The following is a 26268-nucleotide window of genomic DNA, read 5'->3' as shown; positions in this document are numbered from 1 at the left end:
ACTTTTACACAACAAATAATGTATGATACAAAATATAATTAAAAGTCACTTCTAGAATCTAGAATACAATTTTACTTTGGATGTTTCCCCCCCAATTTAAAAATATTTATTTCTATAAAAAATTCTAAAGAATAACAAAGAAATATATCCTACTGATGTATCCCAGATTTACAGTCATCAAAATTCTCTACCAATTATAATAACAACAAATAACATCAAATAACAACAAAACATTATCTTAATCATTTCAATATTATCATAACAATACATTGATCCAAATGACATGACATAATAAATATCATCATACACATTTATATGAAACAATTATTTGTACACATTTTCTCCTAAAACCTGAACATGTTTTACTATAATTGCATCAGTAGTGTGAAAATGTAAACAAGATGACTCTTTCCATCATGTTAGCGATTAATATACCCTGTATATGTGCATGCATCTACATATGATTATGAACAGTTTATACGGATCAACTTGTACTTATTTTTGGTTTATAAGTGTTCAACTCATTGGTGAAGGCCTTGTAGTGACTTTTATAGAAAGGAAACTTCTCTGCTTTGTACAGACCTCAGAAGTAGCTTCAATGATGGTTAAATGTAAATGAGACAGCAACTTAAACACCTAGAGGTCCATATACAGTCTTCTGATGTTCAGTAGTCGTCATTTGTTGATGTGGTTCAAAAGTGTTTCTATTTTCTTGTTTTTTATATAGATTAGACCGTTGGTTTTACCGTTTTAATTGTTTTACACTAGTCATTTTTGGGGCCCTATATATCTTGCTGTTCGGTGTGAGCCAAAGCTCCATGTTGAAGATTGCACTTTGACCTATAATTGTTTACTTTTACATATTGTGACATGGATGGAGACTTGTCTCATTGTCACTCATACCACATCTTCTTGTAGCTATTCAACAATTGAAAGCTGCTCCTTGGTTATTAATAAATTCAAAATTGAAGATATTCAAGTGACATGTCAAATGACTGTAAGATGAAGAACAGCATAAAAATGAATGTTACTCTAATGTATGGTTATTTCTCAGGACATATTGAGAATGATGCTTCATATTTTCCAATATCCTTTATTTCAGCTATCATTTTAAAATATTTAAATTCTATTCAAACTCTATAGAAAAGAATTCTGTCACACCAACATGTTTTACATAATAAAAAAAAAACATATACTAATACACTTATTAACTTGTTAGTTCCATTTTACCAATTTTACAATTACACTTAAAAATCTTTGGTAATGAGGAACACTTCAATTGATCAATAAACTGTTATAGACATAGAGATATTTAATAAGTTTGGTTTTGTTTAAAACCCAGTTGAAACAGTGCATATGCTGGGTGTGAGCCAATGATCTATGTTGAAGGCTGTACTTTGACCTATAAACATGGTTTACTTTTACAAATAATGACTTAGATAGAGAGTTGTCTCATTGGAACTCATACCACATCTTCTTATTTCTTTATATGACATTGTGCAATGTGTCTTCTTTGACAAAGATAATGTGAATTAATTACACAGAGTGCTCATTTTCTTGATTTAGTGGCTGAGACACACCCCTTATTTTAGTCCACACCTAATAACATGTATTTGACCAGAAGATCAATCTAACAAAGCATACCACTGAAGCATTACAGTTTCTTAACATTGGTTTTAATTTGACATTAAAATGAGAAGACTTTTTTCCCCCCAAGTTATGTGTGTCACTTAAAAATTAAATTTACTAGAGAAAAATCACAGATATTGTCCTGTATGTGCTTTTTACAATAATAACTAAATTTCTAAAAAAAAAAAGCAAAAAAAAACAAGTATTAACAAAATAAAATATTTACATCTGATACATTATATAATACATAAGAGACCTTTCACTCTTAATCTCCTTCCTTTTTCTGCTTCATCTCAAGCAAAAACTTCCTTCAGGAATCAGTGATGATATTTCCACATTATTTTCGTCTTCCCTAATACAGAAATCTTCAGAGATTGCATTTCTAAAAGATCTTTCCAGCGAATTAATGCACAGCTTATCTCAACAATAAGATATCATTTGAGTGAAACGGTAACTTTCCAATTGAGAACGGTTCCTTTTTAATCCATATTGAACATCATCCATTCAAAACTAATTTTTCAACGGCTCTACGAAAGTGATTTCTATCCGAAAATAACATTTGCCGTACTTCCCATCATCAATACTTTAAGAAAGTATTTTTAAATTAATAAAAAAAAAAAGAAGAAAACCAAATGCAAATAGTTCTTTTATTAAAAACTTTAACTGAATTGTAAATTTCATGTAAAAATAACACAATGTAAAATGTCCAAAACAAAAATAATATAAAATAAAAATGTAAAAAAAATCGAAATTATATATCTCAATCTCTCTGATTTCGAAATTCATCTTAAAACAGTTATGGAAGAGCTGAATTTGAGTCTTAATCATGTTAAATTTCTGGACTGAAACTGTTTCAAATATCTTAACCATTTAAAAGTTCATAAATCCAATTGGCAATGGGTTAAATCTTCTTGAATGGACGGCCTTCAGAAAGTGGCATATATCTCCATGCTCCCTTTGGCTCTACCCTCATTTTAGCATTAACAATATAGCAAAGTTCTATGGCTTTGAGTGAAACATCTTTCTCCTGTGACCATCATAAACTTGAGATCGGGTCATTCCTGAGAAAACTTCCTGATAAATGAGACTTGGTAATTCCATTTCTATTATAAACTTCAAACGTCATTGAAAAATGAGAGGAGGGACTTTTAGCACTAAATGGCACCATCAGAAAATGATAAAAGTTCTTCTGAACTTCTATCATGAGTTCTTTTATTATGCGTAAACTTAAACAACTGGATTTCCCCTTTATTACAAACAGTTCTCAATATTGCGATAAAAAAATGGCATAATAAATAGCACCTCAAGTCTTTTCAACTTCTGGATAAACATGAAAATAGGAAAGAAAAACAGCTTACTCCTTCATTTTGACATACAAAAACCCAGACTTTGCCTGAAAGCAGCTTTTGAAAACATTTTTTTATGCATATCATAATTTCAGCTTTTTCCTTATTTTCCCATTTTATTAACAGCCTTTTCTTTATCTTTCTTTGAATATCTGCCTTTTCCTTTATATTTTATCTTTTCCTTCACTTCCATTTTTTTTAAGAGCACGCTTTCTCTTCATATATTTAATAGTGGTGGTCTTGAGACTTCTGTCGCGAGACTCTTGAACTTTATCTTCTTCTTTAATCTCCTTGACTTCATAAAATAACCCTGTAACTTAAAAAGATGGATTAAATACCAAAAGGGACTGGTCAAGTGTCCCTTTATGCCCTCTCACTGGTCAACCATTTACCATTTCCAACATACTAACCTTTGACCCAGTTGGAGAATCCAGTTTGCGTCTTTTAACATCTACAAAGATTAAAGAAACAAATCTTTAATTTCTTTTAAACAGGATTTTTTTACTATAACTGATTTTTTTACTAGATTCAGTAACATTTAGAGTAAATAAATTAGCCAAGATTTGGCTTAGAATTCATGATCTTAAAAAACAACTTGATTGAATTTCATGACAGTTTTGCAAATCTGTAACTCTAAATATTGTGAGTTCTGAATAGCAGCATTCATACTTTTTCTGTATTTTTCTCAGTTTTTTTTGTGAAAATAAAAGTATGTTATGTATATGTTCCTGACTATACAGGGGTCAAAATTAGCACTGGTCCGGTGGTCAGGGACCAGTAGATTTTGTCAGCTGGTGGTCTGGTGGACCAATAGAAATTTGTCAATAAAAATCACTGATTGGATCGCAATCTCCGTTTGTTTACAAAACAATTTACCTGTGAAATCAATTACAGGGTACTGGGATATTACAATTGATAAAGTTAATTAATATCTGGGGTGAGCGTCCTTCACAACACTATAAAATGTGGAAATTTTTGGAAGGAGTCAAACCGCAGGACAAAAAAATTAAAATAAGTGAAAAGTATATGAAATTGACAAAAGGAAACGCAAATGCTAAAAGTCATGGGGAAAAGATCGTGAATGGTTGAATTATATAGTAGATCGGAATTTAATGAACTGTATATTTCTGGACAGCGCTCCAGACGACCCAGTCAGGCACCCTATGGTCGTCGTGAGGATTGCGATGACGTAGAAGAAAATGTTGATATTTTTTCTGTCCTTGATCCTGATTTTGATAAAGAAAATCATTGAGATTATCAAAGCCTTTATCAAAATCAGAATCAAGACGATCCTTTTGTTCCTGTCTAACTTATGTAAACGAAAGCATCAAAATACAAGAGCTGTCCAAATGACAGTAAACCGGATTCTTTAACATTTATTTGTGTTCTGGCATTTATCAATATTACAAGGACCAAAACTCCTAATAGGAAATTTTAAAAGGTTTGGTTGAACGGTTCATGAGTAAATGCACGGACACAACATTTTTTAAACTTTCAAGAACCGTAACTCCTGAACGGTAAAAGTCAAAATTGTCATTATTGAACTAGACCTCCATTTTGTTGTCAGTAACAACATATTAAAATTTTAAAAGGTTTGGTTGACTGGTTCATGAGTAAATGAACGGACACGACATTTTTTAAACTTTCAAGAACCGTAACTCCTGAAAGGTAAAAGTAAAAATCGTCATTATTGAATTTGACCTCTGTTATGTTGTCAGTAACAACATATTAAAATTTTAAAAGGTTTGGTTGAACGGTTCATGAGTAAATGCACGGACACAACATTTTTTAAACTTTCAAGAACCGTAACTCCTGAACGGTAAAAGTCAAAATCGTCATTATTGAACTTGACCTCCATTTTGTTGTCAGTAACAACATATTAAAATTTTAAAAGGTTTGGTTGAACGCTTCATGAGTAAATGCACGGACAACATTTGGTTGCCGCCCGCCCGCCCGCCGTACATCCCCAAATCAATAACCGACATTTTTGACACAAAAATCCGGTTAAAAATTAAACATCTATCATTTATATTATTAGTTTGTCAAATGAATGTCATTTTTGCAGGACCAGTAGATTTGGAGCCCGACCAGTAGAGTTTTCAGTCCACTGGTCCAGCTGGCCAGTACATAAAAAAGCTTAAATTCAACCCCTGCTATATGAGTTTTTGGCCCATATTCTCATATACGTAGGTTTTCCAACGTGGAGTAATCAGGATGAAAGGCAATAACTTTCTATTGACACTGAAAACAGGAGGCATATTTAATAGTGATAAAATATTTGCCTTGCAACAGATGCCTTAATGTTCTCAAAGAAGGTTCTCTTCCTACGGCTGAAGAATTTAAAAGACCCTACCATACTAAATAAAAGAAGCAAGACACAAATTCAAAATCAAATGATCAATCTCTCAATCATTCTCAGTAATGAAATCATACAAATATGATAACAATATAAAACCATGTTCACCCGTACAGAGCCAAATGTTTAATGTGTTAGCTCAAGAAGGTTACAGTTACAAGATGACATGTATTTAGTATCCATATTAATTTGAACTGTATCATGTGGAACATGACCTCAATTTCATTTACTGTAGAAACATTAATGTTCATGGGGTTAAAATGTCATGGTTTTGTAGATTTATAAGATTTCATGGGGATTTAATTTCGTGGTTTCCATCAATTGGAAGTGATATCATATGAAACTAAAATTTTGTCGGTGTTTTAATTTCATTGATATATTCTTTCCATGAAATAAATGAAATTAAATCCTCCACAAAAAATTTCTGCTTTTACAGTAGTTTGTAAAATCATTTGTGAAATTTATATAACTTTGATGTTTTGTACAAATGCTTACCTCTTTCATCAGTATGACTTTTGCTAATCTCTGGACTATGGTGTGTATGGCTTGATGACTTCTCCACTCTGTGTACCTCCTTCTCCCGTCCTTCTGGCTCTTTGTGCTCATGGTCTGGTGTGTAGGATCTCTTTAAAGTCTTCTCATGTTTTTCCTGACGTTCCTTCTCTCTTCTGTCTTTATGGTCTTCTTTTGCCTTAGTTTCTCTTGGAGAATCATGTCTCTCTTCTTTTACAACTGTATCTGATACATCTTTGTGTTTACTTTCCTTTGCTCTTTTATCTTCCTTACTGGACTTATCTTTCTTGTCCTCTTTGTTCTTTTTCTCATCTTTGTCTCTAATTTTTTCTTTCTTTTCTTCCTTATTTTTCTCCTTCTTTTCCTCTTTAATTTTTTCTTTCTTTTCTACCTTCTCTTTAGTGCTATCTTTTTCTTTTGATGTTCTAAAAATAAAATAACCAGTAAAATTCCTTATTTAAAATGACTTTAATCATACAAATTACAATAAATATAAACAACAACAGCAATCATACTCCTCCCCCAAAAACCTAAGTCCATTCATCAGTACCTTAGGAAATAAGGCTATGTGTTACATTTTTATTTGATATACAAATAATGAAAATGTTTGCTGAGTTTCACATTGACAAGATAACAGACTAACTGAAACCAAAATTTTTAAATTGAACTAATCACACAAAAAATATAAAACATGCTACTCCAGTACTGTATGTATGTACTAGCAAATTCCTCTGTTATCCGAAAAATCCCTCGACAGCTGCGAAGGTACAGTGGAATCCATGTACACTCCCTATCAGGACTAATAGAGATGTGTCACTAGTGTATATACAATGTTCAATATTTACAACACCAACACCAGGGAGTGTTAGGACACCCGGTAGAATGTGTTATTTTGGTGGAGGAAGTACTCAGAGAGAACCACCGGGCTGCTCAGTGGGAACAGACAAATCAAAGATATCAGCAGATTGATCTCCAGGTCAATGTCGGGAGCAACATTAGAGGTATACCAACATTGTGTGGCTACTAACCCGTTCACTAGTTCCTTCTTTTCTTCATTCTTTTTGTCTGTTTTAACTTTGACATCAGTCTTCACCTCCTTTTTCTCATTTACTTTCTTCTCCTTTTGATCTTTAGAATCTTTGTTATCCTTCATCTTGACTGTAAAAACAAACAAGTTCATAAACTATTATGATCCTCACCAGGAGTTCCCCTTGATAAATTTTCTCGCTCTGCTAGATTTGTTTTAAAGTGTCAAGTATATGATCTGATATCTTACATGAATCATTTTATATTATCTGCATTATTCATGGAGCAGAGCTTATTTCATCTAATAATAGAAAATTGATATATGATTTAAGTTTTCATGATAACCAAATTTCTTCGTTTATTACGTATTTGAATGTGTCAAAATCAATCAAAGTGTTATACATGTACATACATACATGCACTTGCATAAGGTCAATTTCTATCAACCGCAGCTTGTATGTTGAAATCAATAAAAATAGGTTCAACAATTTTTAGTAACAACTGACAGATAAATTTACTTTGATGAAACCCATCAAAAGATCTAAATATAATCTATTACCATCATTCTGTTTGCCTGTTTTAGTGTCGTCTGCTGCTTTCCTGGTAGGTGTAGCTGTACCACCTTTAGATGACTGAACCTTGGCTTGAGCTTTATTCTACAAATTAACAAATCTTATCCTTTACAATTGTTTGTTCTGAGTAATTTCTAAATAAATGGTTACCTGTCCATGGGAATGTGTCCATGGGACCCAGATGATGCCCCAGCTGGCTTATAACATTATGAAGGTACATAACTCAAGAATGGTAAAGACAAACTACTCAATTTATAATTGATCTGAGATTTGTGGTAGTAGGCTTAGTATTTAAAATTCATAACATTTTGTAGAGGTATTAGTAAACGGGCAGAACTTTGTCCACAGTCAAAGTGATATCACCAATATTCACACTTGATCTGAGTTTAGTGGTAATAAGCATTGTGTATAAGTTTTATAAAATTTGGTTTGGAGTCAAACTTAAGTTAGAGAACACAAACCAATTCTGGGATAAACTGGCATGTACAGAAGTACAACAATAAAACTTATAATGCCCCCCTCAGCTACTGCGTGGGCAAAAAAATGTCATCATAAGTTTTTTTTTTCTTTCTTTTTTCTCAGTACAACAGCTTTTATTTCCTCTTCAATTTGATCTTTTTACGACTGTTTGTAACTGGTTAAATGATAATCAAATTATTACTTGACTAATTGATATAAAAGGCAGGATACAACAATGGACAGTTTACTTACATCTTTTTGATGAAACTCATTTTCTGCCACCCATGATGTTTTCTTTCCTTTCAACTGACCTGAATATCTAGAAAAAACATAACAATGTTCGTTTAAAATTGATCACTCATATCATCAGACGAAAACTCAGCCTGACATGATAAAGACACATATCTATATTTGTAGATCTGTATGTCTACAACATACTTACATAAGAAAACATCAGTGAAAAACTCCATTTTTTTTTTTTTTAAATGGTCTTTCATCATGTTGACTTTTCAAGACTATTTAGCTAAACAATTAATCAAGAATGAATATTGATGAACTTTGTGGAGTCATCAGTAAATGTACAGTATGTGTCATTATAACTATTTAATATGATGTTGAGAAAACTAAATAGTTTAGGTATAGTACTTTATTCCATCAGTAAATATGGTTCAATAGTCTTTATTGTCTTTGTATTGACCAATTTAATATTCCAACAAGCATTCTGTGAGTATTGCATGTAATACATAGTCCCATACCAGTTTAAAATTCATTGTAATGGAACAACCATAAATCTGAACAAAATCATCACACTGGAACAAAATTAAAATTTGATCTGTAATTTGTCATGTTAAAACATGCAAATTTTAAAATCAATATCCTCAAGAATGACAAACAAACCTACCACTAAATTCTTCAAACAATTTACCAAAGAAAAGGGAAAAAATCCAGAATATCATTTTGTCTTTTTAAAAAATGGGTTATTTCCCTTTGTTCAGAAATCTACTAATTATTAAGTATGTCATAAAAAATCCATTTTATTGAAAGTGCTCTGTTCAAAGAGAAAAGCTAAAATCGTGAAAGCTGAACTTGACCTTTAACTTTTCATGATAAAACAATAACCAAATATCAAATCAATATCTTCAAGCATGAAGAATAAAATTCTGGAAAACTGATTTGCCGGACTGACAGATGGACGGACAGACGGGACAGAGTGCAAACTTAAGAGTCCTCTTAGACTTCATCGGTAGGGGACTAATAATTATTGTTTATAAGACATTACATCTGTAACATGTCTATGACACTTACCCCATAGCTAAGGCATAGATATCAGGTCTTTTCTCTCGACACTTACCCCATAGCTAAGGCATAGATATCAGGTCTTTTCTCTTTCTCATCTCTAACATGTCTATGACACTTACCCCATAGCTAAGGCATAGATATCAGGTCTTTTCTCTTTCTATGACACTTACCCCATAGCTAAGGCATAGATATCAGGTCTTTTCTCTCGACACTTACCCCATAGCTAAGGCATAGATATCAAGTCTTTTCTCTTTCTCATCTCTAACATGTCTATGACACTTACCCCATAGCTAAGGCATAGATATCAGGTCTTTTCTCTTTCTATGACACTTACCCCATAGCTAAGGCATAGATATCAGGTCTTTTCTCTCGACACTTACCCCATAGCTAAGGCATAGATATCAAGTCTTTTCTCTTTCTCATCTCTAACATGTCTATGACACTTACCCCATAGCTAAGGCATAGATATCAGGTCTTTTCTCTTTCTATGACACTTACCCCATAGCTAAGGCATAGATATCAGGTCTTTTCTCTTTCTCATCTTGTCTCAGTCTACATTACATCTCTAACATGTCTATGACACTTACCCCATAGCTAAGGCATAGATATCCGGTCTTTTCTCTTTCTCATCTTGTCTATGACACTTACCCCATAGCTAATGCATAGATATCCGGTCTTTTCTCTTTCTCATCTTGTCTATGACACTTACCCCATAGCTAAGGCATAGATATCAGGTCTTTTCTCTTTCTCATCTTGTCTATGACACTTACCCCATAGCTAAGGCATAGATATCCGGTCTTTTCTCTTTCTCATCTTGTCTATGACACTTACCCCATAGCTAAGGCATAGATATCAGGTCTTTTCTCTTTCTCATCTTGTCTATGACACTTACCCCATAGCTAAGGCATAGATATCCGGTCTTTTCTCTTTCTCATCTTGTCTATGACACTTACCCCATAGCTAAGGCATCTCTAACATGTCTATGACACTTACCCCATAGCTAAGGCATAGATATCAGGTCTTTTCTCTTTCTCATCTTGTCTGAGTCTATCTACTCTCCTCTCCAAAGCCTGACCAAACTGTGTGATCTTGGGATAATTTGGTAAGATCTTGGTCAGTACTATCAAGGCATTGCGTATTTGTATATAGTTCCCACTTTCCAGGCATGCTACCATAGCTTTTGTAATTCTGAAATGCCATTTGTGACAAACATGGCGATAATTTTCAAAGTCTAACTGATCAGCTTTATTAACACTGTCAGCTCCTTTCCTGAACACCGTTACAAATCCAGGGTAACTGGCACACTCCTAAAACATAAAAAACAATATTTTCATTAAAAACCACCCTACATCCTGGGTAAATTATGGTCAATAATGACCAGATTTAGAGTGTTTTTCTTGAGTAGAGGACTCTTGAAACATACATCCTTTTTATTTGCTCAATGAGGGTGGGAGGAAAATCAAGGATTTTTTTTTTTATCATTGATTATTGTCATATAATATAATACAATGAATAACTTATTTAAAAACAAGAATGTGTCCATAGTACATGGATGCCCAACTCGCATTATCATTTTCTATGTTCAGTAGACCGTGAAATTGGGGTCAAAACTCTAATTTGGCAATTAAATTAGAAAGATCATATCATAGGGAACATGTGTACCAAGTTTGAAGTTGATTGGACTTCAATTTCACCAAAAACTACCTTGACCAAAAATTTAACCTGAAACTTGCACTATTATTTTCTATGTTCAGTGGACCGTGAAATTGGGGTCAAAAGTCTAATTTGGCAATTAAGTTAGAAAGATCGTACAAAGTTTGAAGTTAATTGGACTTCAACTTCATCAAAAACTACCTTGACCAAAAACTTTAACCTGAAACTAGCACTATTATTTTCTATGTTCAGTGGACCGTGAAATTGGGGTCAAAAGTCTAATTTGGCATTTAAATTAGGGCTGTTCCAGAAAAAAATGTATGGGGGGGGGGGGGGGGGGGGGGGGGGTTGGAAGGCACATTGTATTAATAATACATGGGTGATGGGTATCAGAGCAACTTTACACACTATAATGCACTATAATTTTTAATTACAATTGTCTGGGTGGCGGGTGCTGACAAAAACTGCCTTCCAACCCCCTCATACATTTTTTTCTGGAATAGCCCTTAGAAAGATCATATCATAGAGAACATGTGTACTAAGTTTGAAGTTGATTGGACTTCAACTTCATCAAAAACTACCTTGACCAAAAACTTTAACCTGAATGAACGGATGGACGCACGGAAGAACGAAGGCACAGACCAGAAAACATAATGCCCCTCTACTATCGTAGGTGGGGCATAAAAAACATTCATTACCAAACTACTCTTATAAATCACTCATCCACTATGTGCATTCATGCATTGAAGTGTTGTTCAGTCAGAAGTTAAACATATTAAATATTTTCCAATGTTCAATTCTAGGATAAGTTATAATACCATAGTTATCTATTTGATTTTAACACAAACTAAATTTGAACAGGTTCATGTTCAATTAATACATTTGTAGTGAAAACATGTTAATTCAATTATTTAACAAAGATAAAATAAAACTTTATATGTTGTTTTACAGTAATCCTTTACCCCTGTGGATACATTCTGTGCATGAGGTCTATCTTCGTAAAAGTAGTTTCCAAGATGTTTGGTCTGAGAGAATAATTTGGTCAATTTCTAAATGTTGGATTAATAATTATTAAGACCATAGACTTCCCTATTTTTCTTTTTTCAATACATGCCAGTTTAACCTTCAACAGCATCGTTCAGGAGTAGCCATAAGGCTATATATACTTCACCAATATTACAATTTAAGAGCGTGAAACTAATTGTCAGTACAACTTCACCAAAAGAAATACACCTACAAATACATTAATAAATGTGCAGTTCTTCACTGGTTTTAATGTTGTACAAAGCTGTCTCAATCTCTTACTTTTATTCACACTTTTACCTTTTCATATATTTTCCTCTCACTATGCCATCTCATGATTGTGTCTAATGCAGAACACAGAAATCTACCATACCGATGAGCCTCATTCTCAGTACAGCTTGTCACAGTAAAAGTAATATCACAGAATATCTACAATACATATATATATAATATTAAGTTAACACCTGCTTAACAGTTACCTACTAGTCTTGTGAGTATCTATTCCAATAAACATTTTTTTTTTTAATCCTGAGAAAAATTGATTTTTATATTCCTTAGTCATTACAATATGTTTTACTTTACAACATATGGTCTTGAAAGGCAATGGGGTAGGTCTCTGCATACATTATACAATATTTGGCCAATGTCAGAAAAATACCATTACTTTCAGTCATTTCTTATAAATATAATATACAAACTTTACTTATTCCAGTAGTCGGAAGATTGGGAGATTAATATTTATGAAGGAACAGTAAAATTCAGTTCAGTCCAATAAGGCCAATTAAAATTAATTGATAGATTTTCATCCCCGCCCACCACTCTGAAATCTTCCCTCCCCGATTTTTTTTATTTTTGAAAAAAAATACAATTTCCGGATTTTGTTCATTTTCGTTACCGGTAACTGTCGATAATTTCGTTTCATGTAAAACTTCCTGTTTAAATTTTGGTTTTCTTATTTCGTAGAGTATTCTTACTGAATGATTAAGTCGATATATTCTGCTGATCTATGATGACAACATCATTTACCGAGAATAGAGATTGATTACGAGAAGGGCGTGAAATATTCAGGTTACGAGTAATACGCTGTGTCCAAGAACGCAAATCGACGTAGCGTATGTCACAAATGACACAAGTGTTTGTGAGTAAAACACCTTGGATTTATTTTATGTATGCAATAACTTTGTGTCAAAAAACTTGGACTGTGAATGAAACCCAAAAGTGTTAGAATCGTGGAACACATTTGACCGGAATAAAGGAAATGACACAAGCATGAACTTTTTAGATTGGTTACCGTATATTGAGTTAAAAAAAATCAACAAACATACGCTTTTTTAATTTATTAATTCATAGCAAGCTCTTAGATTTAGATTTAGCTTTTATATTTATAATTTTGAGAAAGCGGAACCAGCATATGGAGTATATGTGTCTCAATTGATACGTTACTCTAGAGCTAGCTCAAAGTACGTTGATTTTGTTGAAAGAGGAATACTACTTTCTCAAAAGTTGCTTAGACAGGGCTATGAATCAATCAAATTAAGGTCATCACTCAAGCAATTTAATGGTTGCCATCATGACCTGACTGGCCATTATGACAAAAGTGTGTCAGAAATCATGTCTCAGTGATATTCTTCCTCAGTAATAACAACCTTTCATCATTACCGAACTGAACAAAGAAATAACCCGACGTGTGTCGTATACGGTGCAGGAAATGCTTACCATTCCGGAGCACCAGATTTCACCCCTGGTTTTTAGTGGAGTTGTGTTGTTACCTACTTATTATTTGTAACTGTTGATGTAAATGTCTTTTGGTTATGAGTCTTTGGTTACTCCTTGGTTTTGATTGTTATTGTCTGATACACGATACCTTATGGATGTATTTACATGATATAAGCTTATTATAACACTTGCATATATAAATAACACATGACAAAAAGGTTTCATATGAAATCAAATTTAAAAAATAAAATCCTCCCACCCGCCCCATTTTTTTCAAAAATTTGGATGAAAATCTACTTATTAATTTTAGTTGGCCTAAATGCCAATATTTTAATTACACCAAATGTTTTCACACAAATACACATTTGTCTTCTTTCAATAATGTCATGAATGTATTATCAAAGTTCACTATTTCATAAAAGGTGTGAGATCTTAGCTTATCATAACAAATCTTACCCTATCATAACAAATCTTACCCTATCATAACAGATGAGTGTAGAAAAGTTTGGAGTCTTTAAATCATGTAATATATGTATGAACTTGGCGCAGTATACAGCATCACTGGCAGTAAAACAACAGCGAGGAAAAATACACAGCTGTAGAAACTGAGTGATTGTCTCATTCTTTGTGGAACCTACAACACAAATTAAAATCAACTTAAAAATAGTACTGAAGCCACTACATCATACTTTTATAAACTATTCCTCATCGTTAAAGATATCTGTAAAATAGGGATTAAAAGTTTCTATAAAAACTGCTATGAATAAATCTTGCATAGTATCAAAAGGAATACTAAGATGCATATTGTCATAGAATAATGACGATTCTCTGACAGAGAACACTTCTACCTAACTAATTACAAAAACAAAAGTATACAATGGGATTTGTTCATAAGACTGTGAACTTCTTAATCTGTTTATTGTCTGCTTAATGTCAATTAGCAAATATTTCATGTATAATTTATAATTGATGGTCCTTGTAGGTAGTTCTTTAACAAATAGAATTTCCCTTCCTTTAAAACAAAAATCATACATATTTTGCACAAAAAGATTATGATGTGGTGCCCTTCCAAACCAGTATTACAAAACAATGCTGTTTTTATCAGGCACTGCAAACTTTTCCCAGAAAAATCCATAATGAAATTTAATTCAACTTACCAAATGCTAGATCAATTTAAACAATATGTTTGAAATATTTCTTTTAATAAAATTTCTAATTGAAACTTCACACATTTGAATATCTATTCTAACTACTGCTTGCATTTGTAACTTCTTATTTGAATTATTGAAAACTTCAAATATTTATATTGGGCAACACATAGTAATATATATTAAACTTATAAACTTGCATTCTATTTAAATGTTGACATTACCACAAATCCTTAATTCTATTCAACAATAGGTTATTTTAGACCATAAAAAATAAATGCAGAAATTAACTACATGTACAAAATGAACAATGCAAAATGAAGTGTCTGACATTTAAAAAATACCAGACATTCAGAGATTTTATATTACAAGGTATCTATAGATAAATATTGTTTCTGACCTTTTAAAATATACTTAACAAGAATGTGTCCATAGTACATGGATACCCCATTTGCACTATCATTTTCTATAGTCAGAGGACTGTGAAATTGGGGTCAAACTCTTTAATTTTTCAATAAAATTAGAAAGATCATATCATAGAGAACAAGTTGATTTGACTTCAACTTCATCAAAAACTACCTTGACCAAAAATTTAACCTGAAGCCAAACAGACAAACTAACAAAAACAGGAACGAGAGACCAGAGGCATATACCAAAAAACCAAAATAAATAAACCAAAATCTTAGCTTTTAATACATACGTGAAATAAACCATTGTTCTTTCTGAGCCTTTAATCTGGAATGAACTCTTGAGACATGCTCAGACTGTTTCTTTTCTTCATCTTTTAATTTCTCCAATAATGTTGTACATCTTTCCTTTTCTTTTTTCTTTTTGCTTTGTGGCTGAAAATTTTACATATTTAAAAGATAATTTAACCCATTCAGACATTGAAAAGAAGACAATGTAGTTTATCAATTTTCATTCTATTTCTACAAATTATAATCTTTTAGAGAAGTGAAAGTATGAGGTAAATCCAAGAAGTTAAAAGTTGCCCTTACTTAGAAGAACTTGCATTTAAATACTTCTTGTTCTGTTGAAGATGCACTGGTAGCCTTGGTTTTTTTTTCTGCTCCTTGGTCGGGTTGTCTCTTTGTCCCATTCCCTGTTTCCATTCTCAATTCTATTACTGATACAATTTTTGTAATTTTGCATTAGACATGAATACACTTAACTTCGTCATATAAACCGCTCAAATTCAGATCACATAATCATTTAGGAATTTTTAATCATTGTGGCATTTAAATATGATTTTTTCAAAAAACAAAATGCAACCTTTTTTTTTATTCCTCAATGCAATGATATAAAATGACTAACCAGATCTTTGTTATCTTCAATTGTGTTGATTTGTGAGTCCAGGCTGTTCTTCTGTTTCTCATACACACTGGTAGGTACAGCTAAGTCATACACTGATAAAGACCAGAATGTCACGAAGAAATAAGGGCTGTGGAAAAAAGATAAAAACAATGATTATCAATTTTGGTATTGATCAACTGCTGTACAGTGAAGGGAATGACAATCAAATATAGAAATCAACAAATAACAAACATACAAGAAAGCAAAATGAAAAGTATGTCCTATGGAAGAACAAGTCCATAAAATCTCATAAAATTTTCGATGGACTTCTGTTATCCTAAACAAATTCACTGAACTCTGTGTCCTGCTTGTGATTGCTTCTTTCAGTATATCAGTGCAAGAAGGCTGTTCAAAAGTGAGTCTATTTATCGATAAAATATTAATGAAAATAAAATAACTTTCTTCTACAGATGCTATTTCTTGAATTTGAAGATTAGCTTTTGTACAAGTTTACAACTATCCACAAAATAATTGATGTCTTAAAATTCCTCACATACTGAACCTAAATCATGTAAATGTTGATGTGCAAAATGCTGAATCGAAGATGTCATAGTATCCCTTCTGTGACTTGAATATGTAAGGCTTAGTAATATATGTTTACTTCTGGTTTGATGGCTCATTGACACATACCCCAGGCATCTTTTACTGATGTAAATATAATCCTTAAACATAAGCATGCGACAAAAACTAACCTGAGATCTTCCCATACTTTAGCATTATACACAGGACGTATTGAGTTTATCACAGGTTCCATAACACCTTCTGATGCTTCTATATACCTCTGGGTCTGTAATCAACAATTAAGTCTATATAAACATGTTTTTAAAACAAATAAGATTATGTGTCCATAGGCCACCATGTCCTGCAATGTCAGGGTTAACTACCTTAAACGAAATCTTGTAAATTGATAAGGAAGAAACAAGACTGAAATCATACTACCACATACTTTCATATGTGTAGCATAAAAATCTGTATAAGATGAAAAGCAGAAATAAAAAGACACATATCAAATCTAGTATAAAACTTTATTTCATAAACGGTATACACCTTATCCATACATATTTATTCCATTCTGGAGTAGCTTCGAGATTAGACAACTCTTTCAATACAGTTGAAGCTATCAATAAATGTTCAAACAAATACCAAATTTTGTGAAGGCTTGTTATGCAGACTTCGGCAAAAACGTGAAATAATATATCCACAAATATGTACGTTTTCCTCAATCCACGGAAATTAGTATGAACGGAAAATAAATGAATCCACAGTACACCTTATCGCTATTTATTCAATTCTAGAGTAGTTCTGGAATTAAACAGAGTAGTTCTGGAATTAATCATCTCTTTCAAACCAGTTGAAGCTCTCTAGGGTCCTGTTTAAACAACAAACTAAGCTTAAAAAATGGTTCATAAACTTTACAACATGTACAAGTTTCAAAATGCTCGCTTGCTCCACATTTTCAAAAGTTGTCTAAATGAGTGTTTTTTTATAAGACTTGTATTCAAAGTTTCCTGTCTAAATGAGTTTTTTTCATAAGACTTGTATTCAAAGTTTCCAATTCAGACACAAAAGTCAGAACTGCAATTACAAAATGTCTGTTTATTAAGAAACAAGGCATATATCAACCTGAAACATCACCACTGTTCAAAGCATATATATATATATATATAATACCTTTTGCTGACTGGAGGTCTGTTTGTTAGCTTTGTCAATCTTCCTCAATTCATCATACTTCAACTGAAAATATAAATATAAATTCTTTACACAAAGTTAATGTGATTACTTTGATTTCTTTGTTTTATATTTTCTTAATTTATGTGATATTTAATTTTAAATCAATCTGCAATATATGAATAAAAAGAAAAGAACAATTGTTCCAGAATTAAACAAAAAGAGACACAACTAACAATGAAGTTTTGTTCCTCATAACTTTTTAGAGGACTTTGAAACACATTTAAGTTTGATAGAATTATTATAAAAGTAATTATCTAGCTTCAAGGTTTAACAGTTTCTTTCCAAGAACAAAAACATTAACAAAAAGATTATTGTCTCATTAGTGCCTGAACTTGTACACAAACTTATATGTATCCTTACATTTATTGCATAAGCATACTGTGTTCTACAGAGAAAGAATGCTGCATCAGCTGGCACATTGTAACTCATTATCAGAGTATCTACACTGGGAAGGCGTTTAACAAACTCTTCTGTACTCAGCTGCATGGACAGGAAGCTACCAAACTGTACCAATGTGTCCTGACACTGCAACAAACAAATATTTCTGTTCAAGATACAGCATTAAAATACTTCATCAGATATAATAGGAGCAGAAGATCAGATATAATAGGAGTAGAAGCTTCCTTGGCGGCATCATTAAATATATTCCCAAAATATTCCATGAAATACATTCAAAACCACACGTTTTATATACACATGTCTTCAAAACATCCACAAATGTTAATGAAGGGTTAAAATCTTTATAAATGTTTATAAAAACAATTTTTTACAAATATTATGCAATGTCTTAGAAAAAATGAAGTTTAAAATCAAACTCAAATATGTTGTATATACAAAATGTAGGTAATTGTAACTCAAATTTAACAGATGTTTTAGTTGGCAAGATGTATTAAATGACATTAAGACATTTACTTGAATGATTTTTTCCAAACTGTAAAATCAATTAGGAGATAACTGTATTGTATTTTAAGCTCCGACGGCATCAATTGGGGATTTGATGGTCGCAAATTAATTTTACTGGCGACGCGTTAGCGGAGACAGTAAACGGGTATTTGCGACCATCAAATCACAAACTGATGCCATCGGAGCTTAAAATACAAGATTGTTATCTCCATTCTAATGAAACTGACAGAAAACAACGTTAAAACATGTATTTAAAATCTGTCATATGCCGTCTGCGCTTGCGCGTACGTCCCATAGCATCAATTGTCAATTGATGCCATGTAAGAAAGTGACGTTATCCAATCAAAATGAACGTTACAAACGTTGTTGCATTAGAATTATGTATTTATGTCTAGTTGACCAAATTACAGTGTTTAAAAGACAAACAGAGATTTGCAATCTTCAAAAGCTTTGAGTATAAATATGAAATCTAAGAGATACTGTAAACTGATGTATATTACATTGTGCACCAAGATGTACCAGCTACAAAAGACTTACCTGATCATAGAGTTTCCCCACCAGTTTGAGATGTCCGGCAGCACTCTCGTGGAATATCACACCATCACGTTGTTGTGCCATCAACAGACAGAGTGACAATGCCAAATCATGCTCCAGTAAAGTATCCTTCAACCGAGTCGAAGATTTCTTTGTATTTCTTACTTGAGTAAAGTAACCTCCCTATAAAACATAATAAAATACACATGATACGTATAAATGTTTTGTCTAACAGGTACTCAACTCATTCCTTTAAAATTTTCCACTAATGGGCTAACTTTGGCAGATAATCAGAAGAGATTTTGACCTGGTACTAGGAAATGTAAACATTAGCCCTTCATTAATTAATTGTGTCTAAAACACAATCCTAGATTAACTTTCATCATATAAAAGTCACCTTTCTGTCCATTTTAAAATAATAAAATGGATCAATGATTCAAATGGCAAGGTTGTACAGAATGTTTCTGGGTTGGAAACAAAAATTGGTACAATCTTTTGAAAATTTCTCTGAAAAAACCCAACAAGTACCCAAGTGTGGAAAAATGGAAATAAAAGTAAATGAAGCAAATCCATAATAGCAGGTACACAACTTCAATATATGAGCAATGTATATCTGTGATGAAGGCAAAAGGGGATGCATCTTATAGACAAAATTTAATATTCTTTTGTTCAAAACACCATTTTGACTTTTCTGTATTAGAAACTTTTGTGACAGCCTATAAAATCCCTTATTCCTACACACCTCTTGTCTTAGTAATTCTCCACCAGACATAGCCTCTAGTTGATCATTAGTTATTTCCTCAGACATCTCAACTCCTGCCATCTTCTGTACAATTTCCCTCAATATCAGAAGGTCAAAACTAGATAAATACATTAAAACTATATAATTTAAGATTATGAGCAATGTTTAAATATAATCTTTCTTTTGGACATCATATAATGAGTCTTGCAAGTATATTTGCTATGATATAGACATGTTAACAAATAGACTTTTTATTCAGTATATTTAGTTGTCCAACTCAATGATTGAAATGCTTAATTCTAAAACCTATAAGGTATAAACCAATAATTCATAGCCCCATTACTTTCTATGTTAAAGTCTGTAATTACAAGCATTAATGGCTACGTTGTTTTAAGTTTAGATTAAGTTGCAGTCATTTCATGTCCAAATTATACCTTATCCTGCATATTAAGAGTATACTGGTTACTGGAAGTTACATACTACAAAAACAGGTACTTCTGATCTAAACAACAGGGCAAATGTGCCCTCCTATTATAAATGTAAATTCTTTTTCATTATTTAAAAGAATCTTCAACAAGGGTTCTACAGTGGTCCCAAGTCCCCAAGCTTTCATTTGGTACCAAAACTACCCCAATTTTTCACCTATTGACAAAGATACAGCTATGCTTAAGAACTATTTTGTTTAAACTATGTATTACTTTCTTGTATGTTCTTTCCGACAGGGCCTTAATTAGTGTTTCTACACCATTAGCAAACATTTTTCCCTAACCAAATACTACAAAAGTATTCAAATACAAAAACAGCTCATTATTTATCTCTACATCAATTAGACCCTGATGAATATATTATTGGCAATCATGCCACATGTCCTTACTTCTATATAACACCTTTCAACTTACCTTTTACCAGCTTTAAGCTGATTTGCTACATACTGCATAAGTCCAGCTAATTCTACGGTGTACTTTCTACATATAGAACCAGCAAAGTTGGCAAGACCTGTGCAGATAAAATACAAAAATATGAAAGTGACTTAGAGGGTAAATTTCAATCCCTACAATCCCTCAACTATGTCATGAAAAATGTTAAGTCTCCAAGAAAAAGGACTAAACGAAATATTCTGACATTTATATACAGTGAAAGTACTTTTATTCATGGTGTAGCAATTTTCGTTGTTTTTCGTGGATGACTTTACGAATTTTAAGGATTATAACCTTTTTATCTTTAATAACCTAAACTGTACAACTTTTGATCTTTTAATTCTCTTAAAACATATTTTTGATCAATGAAAATCGGATTTCCAGTATTGATATGCTAGTATGATAAAGTGTTCATTTTATATCCTCAAAGTTCTGGTATATATGGGAAATTATAATTTCATGCTGGGCTTGATTTTGATAAGAATGATTTGACAATTCAAGATATGTTTAAAGTATTTGTTTATGTTACTGTTTTCTTTAGGTGACATGTCACGATGTGTATGGCCTAATTAACACCTTCGATGGTCTTTAATCTATTGATCACTTTATCATGGGTTAATTAGTGTTATTACTACGATTTACATGTTGGCTCAATGTTAAATTTACAATTTCCTCAATCCAGACTATTTGTAACCTTCGTTTCTAAAGGCTTTAATTTTTCATTTATTTTTTAGAAAACTAAAATACACGAATTTAAAAACCCACAAACATGTAAATATTGCTCAAACCACGAAAATTGATACCCATGAATTAAAGTACTTTCACAGTAATCTCTTATCGTTTTTTATTTTCTCTTTCAACGTCCAACTTTGTGACAAAATTGGGATGTTTATCTCATCACACTTCTTTCTATCCATCTGTATTGTTAAGTCCCTTACTATTTTATCATAGCGATACATTTGTAAAGTTTATTGAATGTAACTTACTTTGTTACCATAGTGATATGTTGTAAAGTTTATTGAATGTAACTTACTTTGTTACCATAGTGATATGATGTAAAGTTTATTGAATGTAACTTACTTTGTTACCATAGTGATATGATGTAAAGTTTATTGAATGTAACTTACTATGTTACCATAGTGATATGTTGTAAAGTTTATTGAATGTAACTTACTATGTTACCATAGTGATATGATGTAAAGTTTATTGAATGTAACTTACTTTGTTACCATAGTGATATGATGTAAAGTTTATTGAATGTAACTTACTTTGTAACCATAGTGATATGATGTAAAGTTTATTGAATGTAACTTACTTTGTAACCATAGTGATATGTTTGTGTCATCGTGCTTCATTCTGTCCCTGTCTGGGTTGGCTACAGCTTCAATGATACAGTCTGGTTATAATTAAGGAAGAATAATTACTGTAAACATATAAATCAGAACCCACTAATGTCCAAACTTGAGTATCATCTACATTTTGCCATTGATGATAATTGTGTAATAAAATTGAGAATGGAAATGGGGCATGTGTCAAAGAGACAACAACTCGACCAAATAAAAAACAACAGCAGAGGGTCACCAACAGGTCTTCAAAATAATACAAGACTAACAAAGGCCAGAGGCTCCTGACTTGGGACAGGCACAAAAATGCGGCGGGGTTAAACATGTTTGTGAGATCTCAACCCTCCCCCTATACCTCTAACCAATGTAGAAAAGTAAACCTATTATCTGGACGCTAAAAATTTACATTTATGTCATACACTCACATACAGAAATCTAATAATTCTGGATTATTTTGAAATTAATGTTTGACAAGCAGATCTTTATGTTGAAAAATCATTATTGAAAATTGAATTAACACTTGTGAGTTCTTCTTGAAACAAGAAAAGTAACAGTTTAATGAAGGCATTTCAGTTTTAAAGGATTTCCAATGATGTTAAAGTATGTTGAGAGTAAGGTATATGGCCATTCAGAAATTCTTAAAATGTGTTCATTGATATTATAACAGAAATGGTAATGACCATTTAACCAACAACTTGTTTTGTAAGGATACAAGCTAAGACATCATATGATAGTGATGTTAGGTACTTCAGTGAATCAACAACAGGTCCAATAAAGTTGTCATATCTCTGGATTTGTGATAATACCTGTAAAAATATATCATTATTTATGTTTCTATTGCATACTTTGTACAACCTAAAATTCCGTTCAATTTTTGCATTTGCAGTAAAGGATGTTTTCCCTCCCTTTTCAGTTTTGAATTTAGATATTCTGAGTCCTTTTCTTTTCAAAATTAAAATACATATAGTTTAAAGTCATATTGAAAATCCAATAAAATCCTTGTTATTATTTCATTGTTTTTGAAAGGAAAAATTTATAAGGGATCTGTGGAATCCAGTGTCTAGCCTATTTCATGAATCTAATAAAAGTTTGAAGAACTTCAACTGCAGACTGTATGTAATGTTAACTGGAGGAAAACTGAGTCCATATAAAGGTACTTGTGGAAAAACAGGAAATTTTTATAACAGTCCAAGTTTGTTAGAAGTCCAGGATAGTTTAAGAAAGTTATTAAAATTTCAAAAACTTTAACCATAGAGTGAATATTTGTGGACGTGGCCACCGCCACTGGAATCTAGGATCGTTATGTTTCGCTTTTTCGACAAAAGTTGAAGGCTCGATAAAAATGTGTCAATGTTCAATGTATGAAAAATGTAAAGAGAATAATTTCCATCCAAATTTTCATTGGCTCATATCTTGAAAAACAAGCACATGGACCCTTCAGTTTTTTCTGCTTATTTGTTCCTTTATTCACAAAACATCAATTTATGACAGTCTTAAAAAGATTGTTATTTTAAAATAGAGCAGTCCAAAAATCACTGATCTATTTACTTACATATTCAAACAATACACCAGGATTACTGTGGCTCAGTTTCCCAAGCTGTCTTCCTGATGGTTTCACATTCTCCTTTGACAAGCGTCTAAAAAAATTGTCCATCAATTAGGGGAATACAAGGTAATAATTCAGTTTAAAGTTGTCAGAATCTTTTTTGACAATATGTATGTGTAAATAATATCAACAACAATTCAAATAACTTTCTGTGATTTAAATAAATTAACTAGGTTCAACTAAGGCTACACTGGAGAATACATTTTGCAGTCCTAGATTTTACTTCTTTATACTGAGTTCTTAGCAGACAAGCAGCAAATATCACTTTAAAGTGACTTTAAGTCTTTGGTTTGAACCAGCACTTGTTAAAACCCACAACCTCCTGTACTCCAGACCATTAAAACCCACAACCTCCTGTACTCCAGACCATTAAAACCCACAACCTCCTGTACTCCAGACCATTAAAACCCACAACCTCCTGTACTCCAGACCATTAAAACCCACAACCTCCTGTACTCCAGACCATTAAAACCCACAACCTCCTGTACTCCAGACCATTAAAAGCCACAACCTCCTGTACTCCAGACCATTAAAAGCCACAACCTCCTGTACTCCAGACCATTAAAACCCACAACCTCCTGTACTCCAGACCAACATGCTACTACAACCAAACAGATGTTAAAACCCACAACCTCCTGTACTCCAGACCAACATGCTACTACAACCACACAGATGTTAAAACCCACAACCTCCTGTACTCCAGACCAACATGCTACTACAACCACACAGATGTTAAAACCCACAACCTCCTGTACTCCAGACCAACATGCTACTACAACCACACAGATGTTAAAACCCACAACCTCCTGTACTCCAGACCAACATGCTACTACAACCAAACAGATGTTAAAACCCACAACCTCCTGTACTCCAGACCAACATGCTACTACAACCACACAGATGTTAAAACCCACAACCTCCTGTACTCCAGACCAACATGCTACTACAACCAAACAGATGTTAAAACCCACAACCTCCTGTACTCCAGACCAACATGCTACTACAACCACACAGATGTTAAAACCCACAACCTCCTGTACTCCAGACCAACATGCTACTACAACCAAACAGATGTTAAAACCCACAACCTCCTGTACTCCAGACCAACATGCTACTACAACCACACAGATGTTAAAACCCACAACCTCCTGTACTCCAGACCAACATGCTACTACAACCAAACAGATGTTAAAACCCACAACCTCCTGTACTCCAGACCAACATGCTACTACAACCAAACAGATGTTAAAACCCACAACCTCCTGTACTCCAGACCAACATGCTACTACAACCAAACAGATGTTAAAACCCACAACCTCCTGTACTCCAGACCAACATGCTACTACAACCAAACAGATGTTAAAACCCACAACCTCCTGTACTCCAGACCAACATGCTACTACAACCACACAGATGTTAAAACCCACAACCTCCTGTACTCCAGACCAACATGCTACTGCAACCAAACAGATGTTAAAACCCACAACCTCCTGTACTCCAGACCAACATGCTACTGCAACCAAACAGATGTTAAAACCCACAACCTCCTGTACTCCAGACCAACATGCTACTGCAACCAAACAGATGCAGTCAGCTGACAAGAAAATCACACATATGCATTAATAAAATATAGGTAAGTTTTTAATTCATTTGGTTAATTAATCAAACAATCGATTTTGTAAGTCTGTCTTTTGAATTGTAAATGTTTTAGCTCCAATAACAATTTTGAAGGGAAGTATAATATTATGTGGCCTCTATATATGTTTCTAGAACTTACTTCATGATATATTTAGCTTTCTCCAAACAATCAGCTCGGATACAGATTAACTTAGAATGCTGACTGTATGTATCATTCTTCCAGTTTCCATACAATCTATACCTGTAGATAAAGTAAAATCATGTATATGATCAATATGGAAAATATGGTCAAAACATTCTGTCTATATTATCAAAGCAAAGCTCTGATTCCTTTCACGGATTTGGCTATACTTTTTGGAACTTTTAGATTATAGCTCTTCATCTTTTATATAAGCTTTGGATTTTACATATTTTGGCCACGAGCATCACTGAAGAGACATGTATTGTCGAAATGCTCATCTGGTGCAGAAAAATTGGTACCGTTAATGTTATTACTACCACTGGGTCGATACCTCTGCAGGTGGACTGTTAGTCCCCAAGGGTATCACCAGCCCAGTAGCCAGTACTCCGGTACTGGCATGAAAATACGGATTTTTTTGTGTTATTAAATTTGCTGTTACAAAATATTTTTTTTTTTTATAAATTAAGGAATGTATCTCCCTCATGCAAAGCTCTGATTCCTTTCACGGATTTGGCTATACTTTTTCCACTTTTAGATTATAGCTCTTCATCTTTTATATAAGCTTTGGATTTTACATATT

At 32.8% G+C, this 26268-nt stretch overlaps 1 protein-coding gene across 5 annotated transcripts in view; it reads right to left on the bottom strand.

The window, feature by feature from the left end:
• The window catches only part of LOC139486825 (THO complex subunit 2-like), a 59128-nt gene that overhangs the window by 14811 nt on the left and 18049 nt on the right, over positions 1-26268 (bottom strand). For 4 of the 5 annotated variants that reach the window (XM_071271819.1, XM_071271821.1, XM_071271820.1 and 1 more), the window contains exons 13-32: positions 25647-25748; positions 23816-23900; positions 22976-23069; positions 22236-22316; positions 20903-20999; positions 20004-20121; positions 19265-19444; positions 18185-18349; positions 17765-17827; positions 16786-16880; positions 16055-16181; positions 15441-15582; positions 14069-14226; positions 12177-12305; positions 10194-10507; positions 8154-8220; positions 7430-7526; positions 6873-7002; positions 5827-6269; positions 3386-3426 (exon numbers count right to left, since the gene is read on the bottom strand). In XM_071271819.1, coding sequence (XP_071127920.1) covers positions 3386-3426; positions 5827-6269; positions 6873-7002; positions 7430-7526; positions 8154-8220; positions 10194-10507; positions 12177-12305; positions 14069-14226; positions 15441-15582; positions 16055-16181; positions 16786-16880; positions 17765-17827; positions 18185-18349; positions 19265-19444; positions 20004-20121; positions 20903-20999; positions 22236-22316; positions 22976-23069; positions 23816-23900; positions 25647-25748 — 2728 coding nt within the window. Of the gene's footprint in view, positions 1-1885; positions 3427-5826; positions 6270-6872; positions 7003-7429; positions 7527-8153; positions 8221-10193; positions 10508-12176; positions 12306-14068; positions 14227-15440; positions 15583-16054; positions 16182-16785; positions 16881-17764; positions 17828-18184; positions 18350-19264; positions 19445-20003; positions 20122-20902; positions 21000-22235; positions 22317-22975; positions 23070-23815; positions 23901-25646; positions 25749-26268 lie in introns of all 5 variants that reach the window. The other variant, XR_011655640.1, reaches the window with a different exon arrangement.

The sequence above is a fragment of the Mytilus edulis genome, chromosome 8, assembly GCF_963676685.1.
Source record: "Mytilus edulis chromosome 8, xbMytEdul2.2, whole genome shotgun sequence".
Taxonomy (NCBI): Eukaryota; Metazoa; Mollusca; class Bivalvia; order Mytilida; family Mytilidae; genus Mytilus; species Mytilus edulis.
The sequence above is the reverse complement of the archived record's forward strand: the minus strand, read 5'-3'. Positions and strand labels throughout refer to the sequence as shown.